We start from the raw sequence: 19389 nt of genomic DNA on the forward strand, positions 1-19389 counted from the left end.
AGGAAGGTTTCGTTTCACTGAAGAAACTATCCTCCGACTTGAACAGCTCGCAGTGATCATCCAGAATGTTTTTGTTCGTCCGGAACAGATCATGGTTTTCGTCCAGCAGTTCGTTCTTCAGGGCCAGTATTTTCTCACTGTCCGACAGCTTAATGTCGGCATCCTTCGGTTCGGTCTTGAAGAACCCATCGTCCAGGAAGTTCTGGTTGCGTTTGTCGTCGAAGAACGAACCGGCATCGGTGAAGTGGCGCGAATCGTCCAGGAAAGGCGATGCCTGCGCAACGGCCTCGTGCGATGCCGGAGGCGTTGGATAGGCGAGTGGTGAGGGCAGGGGAGAAATGTGCGAACCGGAGGCCGGGGATTCGAGCAAGCTCGTCACCACGCTAGTCACACCGGTAGACCCTGACGCCGACGAGCTAACCGTACCGGTGGCACTGGCCGTTGATGCGCCGCCGTAAAGGACGAAATCCTTCGAATTGAGGGCACCGAATTCGGCCAGACTCTCGGGCAACGGTGAGTCCAGTACGGCTTGGATCTGGCGTGATGGCGTGAACTGATGATCACTGATGGAACCGTAGTCGGACAGTGCGATCTCATCGAGCGGTTCGGTTGATGAGGAGTCCTGTAGTAGCTGGATCGAATCGACGGCCTGTAGCAACATGGCCGTATCACTGACACTGTACACGTCGTTATCGCTGAAGAAGGTAGTCGCTCCGCCGGAATCGGTGGAGTAAGCGAGCGTAAATACGTCACCGGATGCGTTCGGAGTTTGCGAGATGGTCAGCGAAAGGGGATTGCTCTCGGCCGTGCTCCCAGATAGGGTTGCAGTATTGGTGGTGGTCACCTTAGCGCTCGATGGTGCTGCTATTGCTGTTGCTGCTGTTGTCGATGACTGTCCGGTGGATGGAGAGACAAGGGTGCTGATGAGTTGCGTCGTATTAACGCTGGAGGCCGATGTAGTCGTGATGAGCGTTGGTGTCAGCGAATGCTGCTGCTGTTGCTGCTGCTGAACAGTCGTTAGTGGTGGTGCGGCCTCCCCCGAAGTGATGGCACGTTTGACGGCCACTTTGGTGCCACGTTTGAGCAGCGCGATCAAGGTGGCGTCTTTCAGTTCGGTCGTACTGTTGGCACCGGGCGTCATGATCGTACCGGCCGTCGTGGTGGCCGTCGTTACACCGTTGATCGTCAGCGAGGAGGGTACGGTTGCCGGTGTGCCAGTGGAAGTGGCCAGCAGGGTGGTGGTCTTCGAGTGGAGCGTCCCGGTGTTGATGATCTGCGTGGTACCGTTCTGCGTCGAGACGATGGCGACCGTGCCCGGTTTGTTGGGTGAGAGGAATGCTTCGCTGGCCTCGATCAGCCGGCGTGCGGTCAGCGGTGGTGCCGGTACGACGAACGAACCCTTCAATAATAGATTCTATCATTACCCAACGGGTGCGGACGAGTGGTGGGACGAGTTTGGTACACCGATTGGAAAGATACGGAACACAGGTTAGGAAATGAAACAGAAGAGAAACGGAAGAGGTGACATCGAGAAAGGGGAAGAGGAAACTGGCACTAGCTGATTGTTGTACCGGAGAGCAGCATGGAATCGTAACGGAATGGACTAGTTTGGTTGAAAATATTGAAGTAGCAAAGAAATGGATAACAAATACGATAACGAGACTCTGAGATAAGTCTTATGATACAATTCTGAGTCGCATGATGGACAAGCTGGTTATCACTAAATTTAATGTTCCTTAAAGGGGGCTTCGGTATTTTTTAAATTTTTTTGCATTTACTTTTTACATTTTATATGAGTGCTTATCCTTTCAAGAGTATTGTGTAAAACTTTGGGATAAATCGAAGCCAAACTGACAAAGATATTGATTTTTGAACATCCACCTTTCATACAAGGCTCAATGCATTTCGCAACTTTGAATCGCGTTTCCCAAAACCTACGTTTTCAAAATCGGTGCCCATCGTAGCATAAAAACTACTGGACCGATCGATTTGAAATTTTGAACATATAATCTGTATACTATTTGCATCTGTATACCATATAGTCCTGTCGAGTTATTTTAAATAATTGTTGATACTTTTTTTTAAACATTTTTTTTTATTATGTAAAATGTCGTTTTTTGAGCAATATTGAAAAAAGCATCACTTTTTCAACTTCAAACATCTGCCAAAAATCGAAAAATAAGAAATTTAACACAAACTCAACGGGGCTATCTGGATAAACTCATAATCTAACAAAAGAATATTCATTTAAATATTTTTAATGACCCAGCACGTGACTACGAAGGGCACCGTAAAAAGTATAGTTTTGCTCACATGCCTTTTTAGATTGGATGCCATGAACGTAGTTTTGATCAAATCTTTTCCAAAATAGAACCAAATATTCTTGAAAAGTTGTATTTTAATATGACATTATTTTGGAAAAATTAAGTTGTATGGTTTCTTTACTAAAAATCGTTAAAAATAAGCATTTTTTTTAACCGAAATAACCGAAGCCCCCTCTTAAGTAATAGTTCTTTATAATTCTCATACAAAATTGATCTAATTTGTTTTAAATTGCATCGGGCATCACCTCATAAGAATAATACTGCCTCTGGATGGCTACTTTGCAACAATCAACAGCCCAGTTCCGCCGGAACTCACAGGACCGTACAACAGTAAAGCAGATCGAACATCAAACATGAACCGCTTACCTTCAAATCCTTGCTGCGCTTGTTAATGATCTTCTCCTCGATCAGGGCCCGCACCCCGACGCTGGCCGTCTGCAGCGGAGGTCCCGTGTGCTCCTTCTTATCACATTTCTTCGTTTCCGAGTCCTTCTTGAAGTAGCCACCGTGCAGCCGCATGTGCCCGTTGAGGGCGGGAATATTTTTGAACTTCCGGTGGCACAGATTGCACTCGACCGGTTTCTGTTCGAGCTTGGTGGGCACGACAGTCGGTGCCGTGGCACCGGTGGCCGGTGTCGTCGCAGCGCTCGCCGAAACCGCACTAACAGCCGTCGCTGACGCTGTTGTTGGTGTTGCGGATGACGCGGATGGTGTGGCGGTGACGGAGGAGGATCCATTAGAATCGCCACTTCCGCCATTACTGCTGCTGTTGCTGCTGCTATTGTGGCTCGTGCTGGCTTTAGTGCTGCCGCTGCTGCTGCTCACCAGTCCGGGGATGGTAGTTGAGTGCGATGCCGTGGAGGCGGCCGCTGTCGATGCTGCTGCTGCTGCTGCAACGGCTGTCGCTGCACTAACCGCGGGGGTCGGCGTCGTCGTTGTCGTTGTCGTCGACGACGCCGTTGCGGTTGCCGACAGCTTGTTCTGGCTCAGCTGCAACTGGAGCAAAAAAAAAAAAAAGGAACAGAACCGGTAAGACAACCAACCCGGAACACAGTTTTTGCAGTTCGCAATGTTTCGTCGCAGGATAGGAACAGAAGGATGTGTGAGACAGGAAAGGGTCGTGGCAAGGGTAGTCTTCGTGGGAAGGCTCCTGCAAAAATGACTGCTTTTGACTTTGCGCTCCATTCCGTTTTGTGCGATTCCGCAATGCCGTCCTCGCCGCGCTTCGTTTTGGACCAAAAGCGAAGGATTACGGTCTGTATCTGTGTCCGGTGTCAGCTCGCGCACACAGTCACTGGGACACTCTTAATTTACGACACCTCCTCGTACTCCTGGCGCACCCGCACTCTACCAAGGGATTAACGGCAACGCCTTCTGCCTAGTGCCACACCCACTCCCGTACCAGGAAAACTATTATTATCTTTTTAGATAGAAATGCTCTCCAGCTGCTGCTGCTGCTGCTGCTGATGGTGTCACCAATTCTTTATACCACTCGACCACCCCTGGAGTCAGCCAAGCGACCAACGCGACGACCAACTGCTAATGGCAGAAAGAGCCTTTTCCGATTCGAGCCATTGTAAGTCAGCGTCGGACGGAGACAGTCGCGCTGGTGTTCGGAAGAGGTTGGCACCCGGAGAGGATTTAAAAATTTATGATTCCACCAAAGGGTCAACTTGGGGATGCTGTGTGCATCAGGCATCGGTGTGCCATCCGGCCTATTCTCCCACACTCGAGGACACCCCTTTCCTGGCGAGGGGAGCAATTTGCAGCGAATCAGCCAGCCTGTGGCCAGCAGCACAGGCCGGAGTTCAAGTTGAAACACGCCTTCTAGGCGGCTCCCCCCCCAGAACTTGTGACTTGTAGTGTCGGCTAGCCTAGCGGTCGCTCAAGAGGATTAATTTTGCAGCCTAGAGGCAGATGGGAGGGAGAAAGAAAGAGAGAGCGAGGGAGAGGGAGCAAAACTAAATCGAAAGACACCCCCACGGTCTCTGTCCGTGAATCAGTCTGAAGCAGGACTTTTGGCAACGATTCAAAACTCACACTTTGCGTGAAGGGGGAGGGAGGGCGGGGGTCGGGATTTTGAAGAAAGCTTTTCAACACCTCGAGTGGCTTTTCGCTGCTGGTGCTGCTGCTGCAGTCCCAGAAATGGCCCGCTGGTGCCATTTCTAGAACGCTGTCGAAAGTAATCAGTTCCGGTTCATCCTCTTAAAGGCTTTCGAGGCACTTAGGGCCTGTGGCACTAAGACAGAATTGTGGCCTCGAGTGGTTCTTTCTTCGGACCAACGCTCTGCCCGGTGATTCATGTTTTGATGTGCAATTTTGAAAAAAAAACAACCGAAATAGAAATAGTTTGTTTCGTTCGCAACCACAAACAGACAGAAAACACAATACAGTAGCTATGGATCTATGGCCGTAACCCAGCAATCATGTTATGGATCTGCAAGGGGCCCAGGACACCCAGCAGGGTGCTGCATATTTTGTGCTAACAAACACGATGGTCAGGCAAACGACTTCCCCCGAATCCCGAAAAGCCCATTACGTTGACACTTGTGGGTTGCGAAACGTGCCACCGGTCAAAGGTCGGGGGTTGTTTGTGGTTAGAAAAGCCGAAAGATCCCAATCGAACGTATGCAAAAGTGTTTCCGGGAAGTAACACAAAGAAGGGGGCAAAACTGGGGCAGCATAGTGTTAGCCAATCGTTTGGCTTAGCGAAGAAGAAGAAGAAGAAGAAGCAGCTGTAATTGAATTGCGAGTTATCTGTTTGATCGAATTGTGTCGGTGTGTTCTCCCCGGACGCTTGGGCAACCCCTTTTGTTGAATGAGATTTGTCAATTTGCAAATTCCACCAGTGAGTGAATCCCCGATTAAAGGTAAATGAGTTTATCCTCTGAGTTGCTCTCTCTCTCTCTGTTGCAGGTCCTTTTGGGGAGGAAGAGCTCCACAAAAACATTGTTGAATATGAACATAAATTTGATTATGCATTCGATCTGTGTTGCGTTGTTGTGGAGAAGATTTGGCAATCGTTCTGGATTTCTGGACTCGGGTTTAAAGAGAGGAAATGAAGAAGTTCGTATTGCCTTTCGTTTAGAAAAAAGTCTATTTTCACCTATATTCCCAAATCATCGCTTATGTTCAAGAACTTCTAACAACTTCAATGTCTTCGTCGCATGCGATTTGGGGTCGCAACTTCACAAAACTTCCTGGAAGAAACTTTCTTCCAAAAAGTAGTTCCGTCCAAACGTCGGTACGGTTCAAAGGAGTTCTGGGCAAACACTCTCGAAACAGCTGACCAAGCACTGGCCTTAGTTAAAAGGATTACGAATGACATCACCATCGATGTCTGTGTGTGTGTGAGAGCGAATCGTGGAGCACCGGACCGGAGCATATCTTTCAGGATACGGACGGACGAACTGTCGCCCCGGGTGCCGAGTTATCTTTCATCGCTTTTCGTCCTGATGAAAAGTGACATGTTCATCTCGAGAGGACGGTTGAACGAACCACTGGCCCTACACCACCAGCACTAAACGAAGAAACCACCGAGTGGCCACGGCAGGAGGAACTACGTGGTTGAAAGTGATGCCGAATGTGAACGACATCGGATTCCGGGTCCCTTCCCTGGCCTAGCCTAGATTAACGAGCTTCCGTCTCTCAATCACGGCTGTCAACGCATCGTGAGTGAGCTACCTTCCAGTCACCGGTCCGGACGATGGCCGGAGAAATTAAGCCATTCGGTCCACTCGATCTGGAATAGGTGAACCCCCTAAGAAGATACTTCAGTCGGGAAAAGGCGACCCTTAAAGAAGCTCACCTTTTTGAAGGTAGCTGCAGGTACCTCCCGTTGTTATTGAGGTTGTAACGATTGGTCCTAATGAAAGAATTTCGAGGCATCATAACCTCGGTTCTGCAGCGAGCGAGCACCAGCATCATGGCCACGCATCATGGCATGGCAGTAGTCCATCAATGTATCGGACACGGACACGGATGCTCCCATCAAATGGGCCTCCCATACAGTCCTCGATGCCATAAATTTGGAAGAGTAAGTTGTCTGTGGGCAATCGAATGAAAATGGTTCCTGGAAAAACTGGCATTCGTTATCCTGAACTCCCGGGTGCACTGGCACCGTTCGAAGCATTCGGAGCCGCGTGTACCTTTTACTGAGGGTGGGAACCATGTACCGGTCTCGTATCACTGTTCGATGGATTCCTGGAATGAGGCGGAGCTTCTTTCGGCTTCGGTTTCGAACCCAGAAGCACGAGAGTAAAAATAGGCCCTTGCTCTGCTCTTTGGTGAACTGAACTGAAAGCAACCATAAATTAAAGGGAAGCCGCCCCTGCTTTGTATAGACTTTCATTTCACTCCTCCTTCCACTGCCGGTCCCGGTTCCGGGTCTGGGGATGCGGAGTTTTCGGTGCTTCTTCCGGATTTTTTTTTACGGAGCTACGGATTTTAAGTGGGTACCGAGTGGGTTCGAGTTGGAACGTCCGACCGGTCAACCGGACCGGCAACTTCCTTTTCTTTTTCCTCTTATTTATCGGTCCGAGTGAGTGATTGCGTTGCCAAGATTTACCATCCGTCATACGCCGAAAGCCTTTGCTGGCCAGTAGCTGATAGCAGTAGAGGTTGGGTTGTGCTGCTACCGGGAGGGCTTTATGATGCGTGTCAGGATGCGAACGAGGAACGCTTTCCTTCCATGGTTGCACCGTCTCTCTCTCTTTCTGTGGCAGTGGTGGTGAAGAAGGTTCATAAATGTTTACGATCTAGTCTCGGTGTGTGCCTAGGTTCATTGCAACGGGTTGGTTTGGTCGGTTGGTTGGTTGGTTGGTTGGTTGGTTGATATAGCTAATGTGGAAATAACGAGCGAGCGAGATTGGACCGATGTTGCGAGCCTATCAGTTTGCCAGTGTGCCAATGAGTGTGAGAGCCACTCGTTGCTGTAGCACGTGTTTGGGTGTTGGACTGTTAATCCTTGTTTTTGGAGGAAAAAGCGATTGAATGTACTCTCGTTCGCACATATGGATGTTCATATTCGCGTGTATCGATCTTTGAATTCGATATCTGTGATAAGCTAGAGTTAGAATTTGAGCCTTTGGTTTCCAATAATGTTTATCTCTTCTTCAAGTAGAATTAAGTTTAAGAGTTTTACGACAAATAATGATCTTCTAGAGCAGATTTTTCACTAGAAAACCTTCACGGAGTGGTTGAATATGTAAAGTAAACCAGCTTATGTTAAATGAGAGACAGCAGAACATCAGAGCGACGTCAATTGAAATTCCTTTTAGTGACAAGAAGGACATTAACACGATGACGATCGAAGAGCAAGAGGAAGTGCAACAGTGATCAAAGTAACAGATGGAACAGAGATCCGTTTATAAACTCTTGCTAAAAGTATCATACAGTTGGTGTTGGCGTTCAAGAGGACCAAGTTTCGAGCACCTCGGAATACTTCGAACACTATAAATAGTATTAACCTTCCTGGTACCAGCGATCGGTTATAGCCACCGCAAAATCGGGATGCTTCTTGCAGGAATGAAAATAAAATACAGTGTGCGCCATCTAGACAGGACCTATTTAAATGTTGAATAACTCCGCCATTTTTTTTGCCGATTTTGGAATATGAAGGAGATTCGAGGAGAAATATAAGATCGATCAAATGACCATCTCGATTCGACATATAAAAAGCGGCCCTTGTTTTGAGAATTGTGCATGGTAGCTGACAATATTTCGGGAATAATTCCAGCAAGCTTCAGTTCCTTAATAGTTTTTGGTTTGTTATCGTACACCTTGCTCATCAAATAGCCCCACAAAAAATGCCCGGGAGCGGCTGAATGTCTCCCATGTTTGCTACGATAAGCACGCATAGTTTTCGTAGTTGAACAATTATTTTCAATGTACTGCGCTACAATTTCAGTCCGCTTTTTCTTGACGTGAATCGTTTCATGGCATAAAAAAGCACAGACTGACGGTTCATAAATTAGCTTTCTTTTCCTAATCGGTTAAAAATGGAGAAGTTATTTATCATTTCCTAAATATTTCCTGTTTAGATCGCGCACTGTGTGTATTTTTTTTGAGTTCCCTGACAACACACAGTTGTTGTTAGTATGATGCTGTCAACATCCTTAGCATCGACGATCGCCAAAAAAAAAACTGCTTTTCTCAGAGGTACCGCAACCCGTTGTTTTGATAACGGATTATAGAGAAGCAGATGAGTTAATGCTGCTCAAACAAACTAATTCATTTCATGTATCTGGATAATTTCTACTGGAAGCCCACCGTAACGTCATCGAACCAGCAAAAGAGAAACGAAAAGAGGGCATCCAAAAAGGACATCGGACACGGCACCCTCGCCCACGGAAGGCGCACAACAATAACCCCTAATTCACTTGCCGCGTGACAGCGATCGCCGGTAGCTGCTAGTAGCAGTAGAGTTAAAGTTAATTGAACGATTCCGAGGAAGACGGCGCGAGTGGAAGACCCAAAGGACGGGGGAACGGGAGGCAAAAGAAGAAGGCGTTTAAATGTGAATTGCTTCGCTGAAAGGGGTAAAGTATGGTCGACGATTAACGGCCAATGAAGACACGGCCGACGGGCTCTCATTTGCACCATTCGTGGCGATGCTCGCGCTGCGTCGTCGTCGTCGTCGTGGGGCCGTGAAGATGGGACCCCGAGTGACATCGTACCTCCCACCACCACCACCATTTTGGGTGACCAATTTAGCCAGATTTCGTTATTATCTGGACGCCCGAGATCCGAGGACGCCATCCTTGATACGCACCGAGTGAAAGGGAAAGAGAACGCAATAAGCACAACCGAAATGGTCACGGTTCAGTGCGCGTTTCACCAAACCAATCCCAACCACCGAAAGCCCACCTTCCCTCCCTAGAAGGGGTAGGGGTTGGATGTTGGCGGGTGAAGGGAGGGTTTGCGAAAATTAATGGACCATATCTGGGCCCATAATTCATAAGGGGTAAGATTGCTGACGCGAAGAAAGCGGCCCTTTGCTGGGAGGAAGGGGGAATGCTTGAAGGCCAGACCACCCTGACCCTTTCCCCCCGGTCCCCCACGTTGGGCCAAATGCAAACACCGAGAGAAAGGATTTCTCGCCTCGTGCTTTGGGCTTGATAGAGCCATTCGGTGGCCATTTGGCCATTCCAGCGTTAGGTCACCACCGTCGGTGAGGTGCTTAATTTTCATCTGGCCCGCTCCGGACCACTGGAGCGTAGGATGTGCGCTAAGGCATGTCACGGTCACTGCCACGGGTGCCAGTCAGGCCACTCCAATGTTCCGATCAGGTTCTGTTCTGTTCTGTTCTGTTCCGCGCCATCGCGCTCGACGTTCGCTTTCGAATGAAGGCAATTGCATAGCGATGGCAACACTCGAGACGCGATCGACATCTCCAATGAGCCGAGCGCACAAGGAAGACCCCACCACCCCCTTTGGCCACCCCCCTGGAGGGCTAGGGAAGTTGGAATTCAATCAACAGACAGATGAAATGGTGGTACGCTAACGATAACGATTTATCTCCCAGCTGGAGGAAAGTACATTTCGCCGATTGAAATGCCAAAAACTCATCTTCCCGCTCCTCGCCACCTCCCCCTTCCCTTCACACCACCTGTGGCAGGTGGCTGCCGATGCTAAAGGAATGCCGATGCTGACGAAGTGCGGAGCGAGCGGAACAGCCGTGTTCCATTTAAAATAAACTTTAGAATAATGGTGCCAGAAACCCCGGGGGCTGGGGGGGAGGGAGTGGTTCCAGGTCGATCCGCATGCACGGGGGTCATAAGAAAAGAACTCGTTAACATTTATTTCGAGACACTTCCTCCCTTCGCTTGCCGGCTGGCAACATTCCGGGTACCGGGGAAGTTCGAATAAAAGCGAAGCACTTGCCATATCGATTATCGTAATGCGTTTTCTCCCACTGCTGCTTGTCGCGACCTGCTCGTCCTCTCCTACAAGGGGTTCTTTCCTTGGTATCTATTGGAAGCAGAAGGGGGTGGGGAGCCAGCAAGGGTAGGAGAAAGAGACACACGACTACCGGAACTCGGGAAACTCGGGACGCATTTCGAATTGTAATCTCAAAACCGGCTTACGGGCGAGCAGCAGCACGGTTCCAAGGGTGCCATCGCGATGAAGTTGGGTTCGGAGGAGGGGAGGGGGGGGGTGCCAATTTGAGGGGGTGCGAGGGAGTAAACACAATCAACAATGAACCGGAGTCCACGATAGCTGATTGTTGGTGGAACATTGTTGCTGACGCAGAGATAGAGAGGGAGAGAGACGATCGAGAGATAGACAGAGAGATAGTTAGAGTGAGAGAGCGAGAGAGTGATAATCGGAGTGAAACAGAGAGGGTGGCAAATTATGAAACAGCATAACACCAACCCAACGGACTGACAACGGAGACTACGGGACGCGCAACCGAACTTCCCAACCCAACGTGCAGTTCGACTCCTTCTTCGAGATGGAAATTACGGTTCACGACAGTCACACCGACCGGTAATGACGGTGAAGTCGTTGATAATGGTAATAATGCGAACGGAACCGTTCACCTTTTCCTGCTGGGTTCACCCGGCACATTTCCGCAGCCAGTCAAAAAAAATGGCAGAAAAAAAGGAAAGAAATTGTGCTACTAGAACTCGGGAAAAGAACGTGCTATAGGCAGCCAACCCGCCCCCTCCCCATCGCTTGTGGCAAAGGGCAGATATTCCAATTTATTTGAAAATTGAGTTGTTTTCCCAACCGTACGAGCAGGATTCGAGTTCCGGGGTTTTGCGATAGGTTTTTCGGTGACATACCCCGTGCCGGTAATGCCGGCATTTGCTAATGTGTGGAATGGCTTGCTTTGTTGTGTTTGCTGGGACGCATCGCCATGTCGCCAAATGCTGCCTGCGCCAGAGAATGATCAAAGTGACCTGCTGTGAATGAACGTTCTGTGACAACGCACTGCTCGTGTGTGTGTGTGCGTGGATTGTGTCAACTGCAAATATAATACCTGAAATGAAACTGCAGCAAAGGCTAGTGTCAAAACCTGCTGTCTCTCTCTCTCTCTCTCTCTCTCTCTCTCTCTCTCTCTCTCTCTCTCTCTCTCTCTCTCTCTCTCTCGTAGTAGGCATTGCGAATGCAAATCAGCAACGCAACGATGGTGGTGAAGTCTTTTTCAAACAATTTTGCAAACATCAATGCCCGTCTGGCCGCCTGACCACCGTTTACCTGTGCACCCAACACTCACCCACCGGTGTGGCATCACTAATTAGTGACGCACCCTGCAGCGGTGAGTTAGGGGCCTGGGGTGAATGCTATTGAAGTGGTGATCGTGATTGGAACATGTTTGGTCATGTTTGTTGTGAAACCTTTATTTTTTGTTTTTTGGTAAGCAGATTTTCAATGTAGCAACCTCCGAAAATAGAAACCGCTTCAGGGGGGTTGCCAGGGCCAGGGCTCCATGATGATGCAGCATGAAATTGGACGCCAACAATGCCGCACCACACAATGTATTGCTCGGCACTTCCATGATTCCTAACTTAATGATGTGCTCCAGTTGTGCTAACTTACCAACATCGCAACAATGCATACACTACAATTATTTGAATTTTCAATCGATGCTGAGCTTAGGGAACTTGGCGTCGGTATTGATTTGCGGCCCCTGAGCTGGAACATTCTTTACAAATATTGTAGCTCACCAACACACCCTTCTTTCACGCTCGAGAGGAGGGAAAGTGGTTTGATTGAATGCCGTCCGTGGTGTTGTCGGTTGCTTTCATTCGATGTACCTGAATGGAGAATGGTCCACCTTTCCCCGAGGGATTCGGGATCGAACTTTATGGAAGTAATAACATGCGGGGCGGATATCGGCCATCGCCGGAGGTGATTCGGACCAATGTTGTGTTCACCAATTTGAAAGGATGAGTGTGTGTTTTTTTTATTCGCGGAAAAAGGGATTCCACTAACCAATCCCGGGCGCACTCAATGTCCGTGCCGCGTGTTTCATTTCAGGGCATTTTTCATCCATTCCAAAAAAAAAAAAGGATAGACCCTCCAGCATTGGCGCATGTTCTCACTAACGGCCTCGTGGCTTTTGCCTTTATGTTATCGCTAATATTTCAGGAAAAATCGCAATCCCGTTATTAGTGTGTGCGCTCGAGAGGCTATCGTGATCCACCTTGGGAGCGCCCACTTCATCGATAGCCAATTCGCGTTCGCCAGATTTGATTTACCTCGGCATCCACATTTCCACCAGGGCAGACAAAAGGGGAACGTCCTGGGACGTCCGGGGACTGCGCTTCCGGTGCGCTTCTGGGTGTGCGCACTCCTTTGTCCGTCCACTAACACCGAACACCGAGCACCACGATTGCTCCCATGAAGCTCGCTTGGAGTAGCAGTTGGGTTTTTGGGGGTTGCAGAAATTATGAATAAAACATTGGCCACGCTTTTCCGGTTTTCGGGATGCTCCCTGGCGCTACCATTGTCATCGCGATGCCACAAAGAGAGAGAAAGAGAGAGAGGAAGATCGCACGCGTAAGCTCGTATCCGCGCATCCCGTAGGGAGATCCGATGCCCCATTTTGGGGGGGAGGGCGAGCATTTGGTGTGCAAAGCAAAATGGCGCAGAAACGAGAACCGAACGTGGACAAAGAAGCGGAAGCACAACGATACACACACACACGCGCGCGCGCGGACCATTCCGGGTGATCTGCACGTGGAACATCAACCCGCACCCCTAGGGGTGGCTGTTTCGCATCGCATCGCTGAGAACACTCCGCGTATCAAAATGCAAAACAGCACCGGGACATTGTGCCACCGCCTTGTGGCCGCGGCGCGGCTCCGGAATACCACCACGAGGCACTGCGCAATGGAGGCGCCCGGTTGTTGTTGTTGGTTGAAAGTGGTCCCATTGTCGAAAGCTACGCGCAGCCACGCTATCGGTGGGGCGCCCTTTTCCTGCCAACTCAAACAGCCAATTGCCAAGACGGTCGTACACGCCCCCCACCCCCCGCGCCGGTCATCCACGGGGTGGGATTATTCCGTGTGACAGAAGCCGCGACGCAAGCGAGCTTTGCCGGAGCGACGCAAGCGACGAATGCGACCGAAAGATGCAAAGATGGCCGTAAAGCGAAAGGACATTTGGGGCCCTACCTTCCCTAGGCCTCGCCCAGACCCGTACACCGTACACCGTACCTCGTCTTGTCTCGAAGAGGAGAAAGCAAAAATTGAATTACCCCACTTCCGGTACGGAAATGGCATTGTGTCGGCGGCTTGCGATGTCCCCGTTGGTCGTGTCTCGGAGTGGTGGTGGTGGTGGTGGTCTATCGTTAAAATGCTTAATGTATCCACCGGGAGCAACTCACGGTGGAGACCATTAGGGAAAGGGGAAAGGCGGAAGGCGGGAGGGCGCAGGTATCACAATGGAAAGACGCCGTCGCTCGTCGCTTACCTGCATATTCCAGGTCCGGGGACGTGGCGCAACTTTCTGGTTGCTGACGATGCCGCTCGCATTATTGCTGTTGCCGCTGCTGCTGCTGCTGCTGTTGGAGGTGGACGAGGTGCTGGTAGTGTTGCTGTTGGTGGCGGTAGAGGAGGTAGCGGATGCTGCTGCTGCTGCAGCTGCGGCAGCAGCGGCCGCAGCATTCGCCTGCTTTGTCTGCTGCATGATCTGCGAGATGAGATCGAGTTGTTGGCGCGTGAGACCCTCGTTGCCGGTACCCGGTGCCGGTGAGCTCGGTGAAGGCGATTTGCAGCTCGAGCTGGAATCGCTCACATTTCCGCTGCTGCTGCTGCTGCTACTCGAACTCGAACTCGAGCTGCTCGAGCTACTGCTTGAACTGTTGCTCGAAAGGCTGGAATTGCTGCTCGAACCGCAGCTACTGCTGCTGCTGCTGCTGCTACTGCTGCTGGAGCTACCGGAGTGGTTGGTACCGGTATTACCGTTGGCACTGAACTGTACGATCGTGGCACCGTGCGGAGAGCTCGCATCACCTGCAAATGGTACAGCGAAAAGCGTGTATGAGTATGATTTCGAACGTCAATCGAACGGAATGTATTATTGACGAAGCATTCGTTTGGAGCGTCGAGATATGGAAATCTGAACTGAACGATGAAGGAAGAAGAAACAGTTCTAAATGCAAAAACGGTTCTGCACGGCCAAGCTTCGAGCTAAATAAAGCTCATATTCCGTTCATACACACAACCACACGCCACGTGCCACGTCACTGCACCTGACACATGGCGTACCAAGTGGCGAGTGGTTCCGATTTATGCGCACCATTCTCTAGCGCTTCCTCGCAGCCTTCCTTCACAGCTACGGCTGGTTCGCTGGTGATAGCGAAAATCCGATGCTCTCTGGCAAAGCCCCCCCGCCAGCAGGCCAGAGCATGAAAATGCTGAAAATCGATGGCATCGGGGGGGAACTTTCTTTTTTTTTTTTTCGAACCACCACGGAACGGTGCTCCGGAACAGACACATCAGCAAATTTGGTGCTGCGCCACCCCCCCCCCTCCGAGCGTGGCCACCTTTCACGCACCACCAAGCAACCGAAAGCTTGGTCGAAACTTATCTCCAAACACCCGACACATCCGTTCACTTATGCCCAAGTGAATCAGCGCCAGCCAACGGATCGGATCGGATCGGATTGGATCGGGATCCGAGTTTTGGCGGACTTTGAGCTGTCATCGTAGTCATGGAGTGCGAATGAACGGTTGGCAAACCGTTGGTGTGCGCGCACCGGATGCGGGCACATAATCGGAATATGTGTGTACCGGAGTCGGCGCGCGCCTTTCTGTGTGTGTGTGTGTGTGTGTTATCGACGGTGGAAGGAATGCTGTTGCGCTTCGTTCGAAAAAGCCCCGAAAATCCCATTCAATTTCAATAAACTGTCAGCGCCAATCAAATTTTCGCGTCGCTCCACCGTCGTCCTCTCTCTCACTCTTGTCCCTTTCTTCTTTCGGGATCGGAAAGCAGCATCTTCATCTCGGTCGAAATTTTCGCGCACACACACACACACGCTAGCCATTCATGAGGCTTTGTAGGGTTTTCTTTTCCCTTCACTCTTTGGGCACTCGCTCCTTGCTTCGGAGAGGCTTTCCCGGAGGGAAGTTTGTGGACGAGCCGCAAAATGAAACATGGAGACCATCATTGACAGCGGCGGTGGGTAGGCTGGAGAGAAGAGAAGAGTTTTATGCTCGCTACCTGCCTTTCAAAGTGGCGCTGAAAGCAATTCGATCCTTTTTCCATCATCATCCGCCACGTCGAGTGCACGTGGAGCAGCAGGTCAGGCCTTGCTCGTCGGGCAAAGCTCCCAGCAACAACAACAACAACAACAACAAGGGGAAAACAAAATGAACAGGAAAAAGCGGGCAACCGAACGAATGGCTCGATAAGACAACCCCCCCTCCCACCGGGACGGGAAGGGATGTTGAACATCAATACAACGAGAACGTGGTCCATGCTGTCAGCGCCAGCAAACCGTTGAGAAGAATGTGGCAGCCAGACACGACACACGACGGGAGGTGGGAGGTGCCCCCCCCCTTCCTCACACTCACACACACACATGAGTGTGAGTGTGAAAATTGTGCAAACAATGGCACACATTTGCACGTACTTTGAATGAATTTTCGAGGGAGAGAGAGAGAGAGCGTCTCACACTCCCTGGCGCGAATTGGCGTATCGGTGTTTGGCCGCTGGCTGGCCTTCGTCTGGCTGTCCAAACTGTGGCAGCACACAGCACCAAACCGAAGCACCACCAGCTTTCGAAGTAGAACGTTGGGTTGCGTGAATCGGATCGGAGAGTTCATCTGATTAGCTGGCTGGCATTGAGGGGCCAGTGCGGCCGCGCTCCTGGGGAGTGGATTGAAAATTAGTTTTTTGGCCAAAGCGCTGGCAGCGAAAATTGATTTTCCGATTTTTCGCGCGCGCGCACACACACACACAGAACTGGTTGTGGATAGCTGCCAGCTGGGGTGAGATGGGGGCCAATGAGCTTTGTACGGTTTAATTTAAGCTCGGCCAACGAGGTAACACGAGCAGCAGCAGCAGCAACAGTATCTAGGATAATTGGATCTTCTGGCTGGTAGTTGGTGAGAGGAGGACTTCGAGCTCTCGAATTGGCTTTCTAGTTCTTGGTTGGTTTAGTACATTTCGCGTCATTTGTTTTTTTTGGGGATTTTTGGAGTAAATGATGTACTAAACGAAAAGAAACACTCTCTGCAAGTGTGTGTGTGTGAAGTGCTCGCCAAGAATGACGTTTACTGGTACGTCTGGTCATCGGCACACGTCATGGCAACGGAAGCAGCAGGACGCTAGTAGTCCATGGAGTTGAAAGGTGTAAAATGTGTCACGCGGAGCTCGCGGTATCCGGTATCCACACACACACACATACAAACGCGCGCTCGCATACTTACCGCTGGCCGTCGCCGGTGACATGCTGAGCCCACCGGGTGGTCCCGCGTTGCTACCGGTGGTCAATCCCGGTGGTCCGGGACTGGCCGTCCCGGACGGGGACGATAGACCGAGGGTGCTGTGATGGTTCTCGGTGTGGCGGCGCAACGACCGTGCGTCACAGTACGACTTGCCGCACCCGTCCGCCTTACACTCGTACGGTTTTTTGTTCCGGTGTGTCAGCATGTGGCCATTGCTGGAAGAGATCGAAACACATAAACACACACAGACACACACACAAGGGATAAGTCACAGAAAACGGGGCAGAGCCGGTCGGTGCAGTTCATTACTTACAGGTGATCCTGCCGCTTGAACGCTTTCGAGCACATCCCGCACACGTACTTCCGTTCGTCACTGTGCGTCAGCTTGTGCTTGGCCAGGGCGGACGCATTCCCAAACACCTTGCTGCAAACCTGTGTCAGACGCGAGAGAACGGGAGGAAAAGAAGAAGCAACCAATGAAAGCACATACATCAATCGCATCGTTTGTCAATGGGTTGTGGTTGTCGTGGTTTTATCCATCTCCAGAGGGATCCTGCTGAGATTTTTGTCAACTCATCGTTCTTTTTTTAGCAACCCGGCGGGCCTGCTCCATTTGAATGGCCGGCAAAAGAAAACCGGAAATCCTTTCTTCCCCCGTATCCCGGAATTCTTCTTCGCGTTTTATCAGGTGTGTGTGTGAGTGCGTGCGGTCCGCGGTTAGCAGCAGCACTTCGTTAGAACGCCATTGTTGCTGTTGTGTGTTGCCAGGGTCCCGAAAGAGACGATGCGTCACTAAATGGACCGCTTCGCCATTGTCGTCGTCATCGTCCCGGGATGGTTCATTTTTTTTACCCGTTCTCGAATCCTGGCCACGGCTTCAAAGTGTCCTCCCTACAACCTTCACATCCCTTTTTATAGTGGTCAAGCCCGCACTACGCGTGTAATGTGTGTTTTCGCGTGCGTGTGTGTGTGTGTGTGTGTGTGTTTTGACAACGTGTATACCCAGAGGAGGCCATGATTCATGCACGTCGGCGTTCCAATTGTTCTCCGTTGGCAGGACAACCTGTCGGTTGCTCGTTCGATGGGTTGCCTGCCTGGTTGCTCGAGTTGCCTGGGTCGAGCTTGACAAAAGGGGGTTCCACCTTGCGCAGGGTGACACCTTGCGTGGAATGCACGCACGGTACGCACGGAAGGAGTCGCTGGCCCGAAATACCAATTCGTGTAGGAGGATCATTGTCCAACGGCAGCGTACAGTACGCATTCTTCCATTGTTATGCCACGTGCGGTAGCGCACCTCCCCTTCTGCAAAAAACCACCATCATCATCATCAGAATGATGTCCTGCAAGTTCTCTCCCCCAAGGGTCTATGTCCTGTACATCTCCGGTGTCGGTACTTTCGACCGGTCGGAAGAGGCTTTTGGTTCTTCCAATCTAACGGACCATCCCGGAGAACAAAGAACCCCGACTCTGAACTGTCCCAGGCCGTTCATTGTACTGCTTCCCGAAATGCTCTAGTTATTGCTGGTACTGATGTTGCTGTTGCTGCTGCTGCTGGCGATGCTGCAAAGTCTGACCGTACCGACTAACAATGTTACTTGGCCGCTTGTTTTCTTAGGTTTCGGTTCTTTCTCGCAACTTTCTGAGCCCCCCCCCCCCCCCAAACCCGTCTTTTGTTGTTATTGTTTATGCTCGCTTTCATTCTTCTTCCTCCCCACCCCCGGGCCAGGCTGGGGGTGGATGACAACAATTTTGAAAAAAAAAAACGAAGAAACAGAAAAAAAGAACACGAAGAAGTGCTTCCCCTTCGCAGGGACAAGTGTTTGTTTGCAAAGCGGCAACGTCGCTCGTGGCCCCGTGGCCACTTAACCTCACTTCATCATCAACACGCGGGGGGGCATGGAAATGGAAAGTTTTCCCCCCTCCGGTACCGGTGCCGATCAGAGCTGCTGCTTCTGCTGCTGGAACTATCTCCGGTGTGTTGAGGTTGGCCAATTTTCCTTCCTTGGTTCCGTATTCCAAAGCCCGGCCAGCTCTGATCCTAGCCGCGGGGAGGCTGAGGCCCGGATTCCAGCAGAAAAAGCCGTCCCGGTTCTCGGTCGGTCAACGGTCTGGAGTAGGATGTGGTGTGCCAATCGATATTCTCCACTAGCTGGCTCACCTTATTAAAAAGATGAACCAAAGGGTGGCTTATCTGGGTTGTTACCCCTCTAACCTTTTGCGGGGACGGGCTGGTTCAACCGACAAATTGGTTTCCTCTTGACGTTTGGTCGCTTTATATATCGTTCGGCATCAACCGAAGGCGTAACAGGAAAGAGGGGGGCGGGGGGAGGTTCCGTTCCGGTGGCCAATTGGACGATAAGCACTTTTGGGGCGATAAGCGGCCGACGGTGTCCAGCAAATCTCCCTACGGAGCACCGTTACGTAAATCGAAGATCGGCTCCATGCGTTTCCGGTTGGATTAAGGAGGGGGAAGGGGGGGAGGGGGAAAATTTATGGAGCACTATCCAGAGGAGGGGGAGGTGGAGGCGTGTGTGTGGGTGTGAGCTAGGTGATTATGTTTTAGAACAATTCCTTCCACAGAGAAACGGTCGAGGTAACCTTTGGAGTCATGCCAAGCGGCCAATCGGGCCGACGCGGAGAACCCTTTCCGGGGGTGCAGCG

General features: G+C 50.8%; 1 protein-coding gene across 2 annotated transcripts in view; it reads right to left on the reverse strand.

Moving 5' to 3' along the window:
• The window catches only part of LOC125947885 (serine-rich adhesin for platelets), a 140872-nt gene that overhangs the window by 4060 nt on the left and 117423 nt on the right, over positions 1-19389 (reverse strand). The window contains exons 5-9 of one of the 2 annotated variants that reach the window (XM_049673369.1): positions 17042-17160; positions 16711-16943; positions 13749-14290; positions 2691-3320; positions 1-1399 (exon numbers count right to left, since the gene is read on the reverse strand). The exon at positions 1-1399 is cut by the window's left edge and continues 1865 nt beyond it. In XM_049673369.1, the coding sequence (XP_049529326.1) occupies positions 1-1399; positions 2691-3320; positions 13749-14290; positions 16711-16943; positions 17042-17160 (2923 nt within the window). Of the gene's footprint in view, positions 1415-2690; positions 3321-13748; positions 14291-16710; positions 16944-17041; positions 17161-19389 lie in introns of both variants that reach the window. The other variant, XM_049673368.1, reaches the window with a different exon arrangement.

The sequence above is a fragment of the Anopheles darlingi genome, chromosome 2 (assembly GCF_943734745.1).
Source record: "Anopheles darlingi chromosome 2, idAnoDarlMG_H_01, whole genome shotgun sequence".
Lineage (NCBI taxonomy): Eukaryota > Metazoa > Arthropoda > Insecta > Diptera > Culicidae > Anopheles > Anopheles darlingi.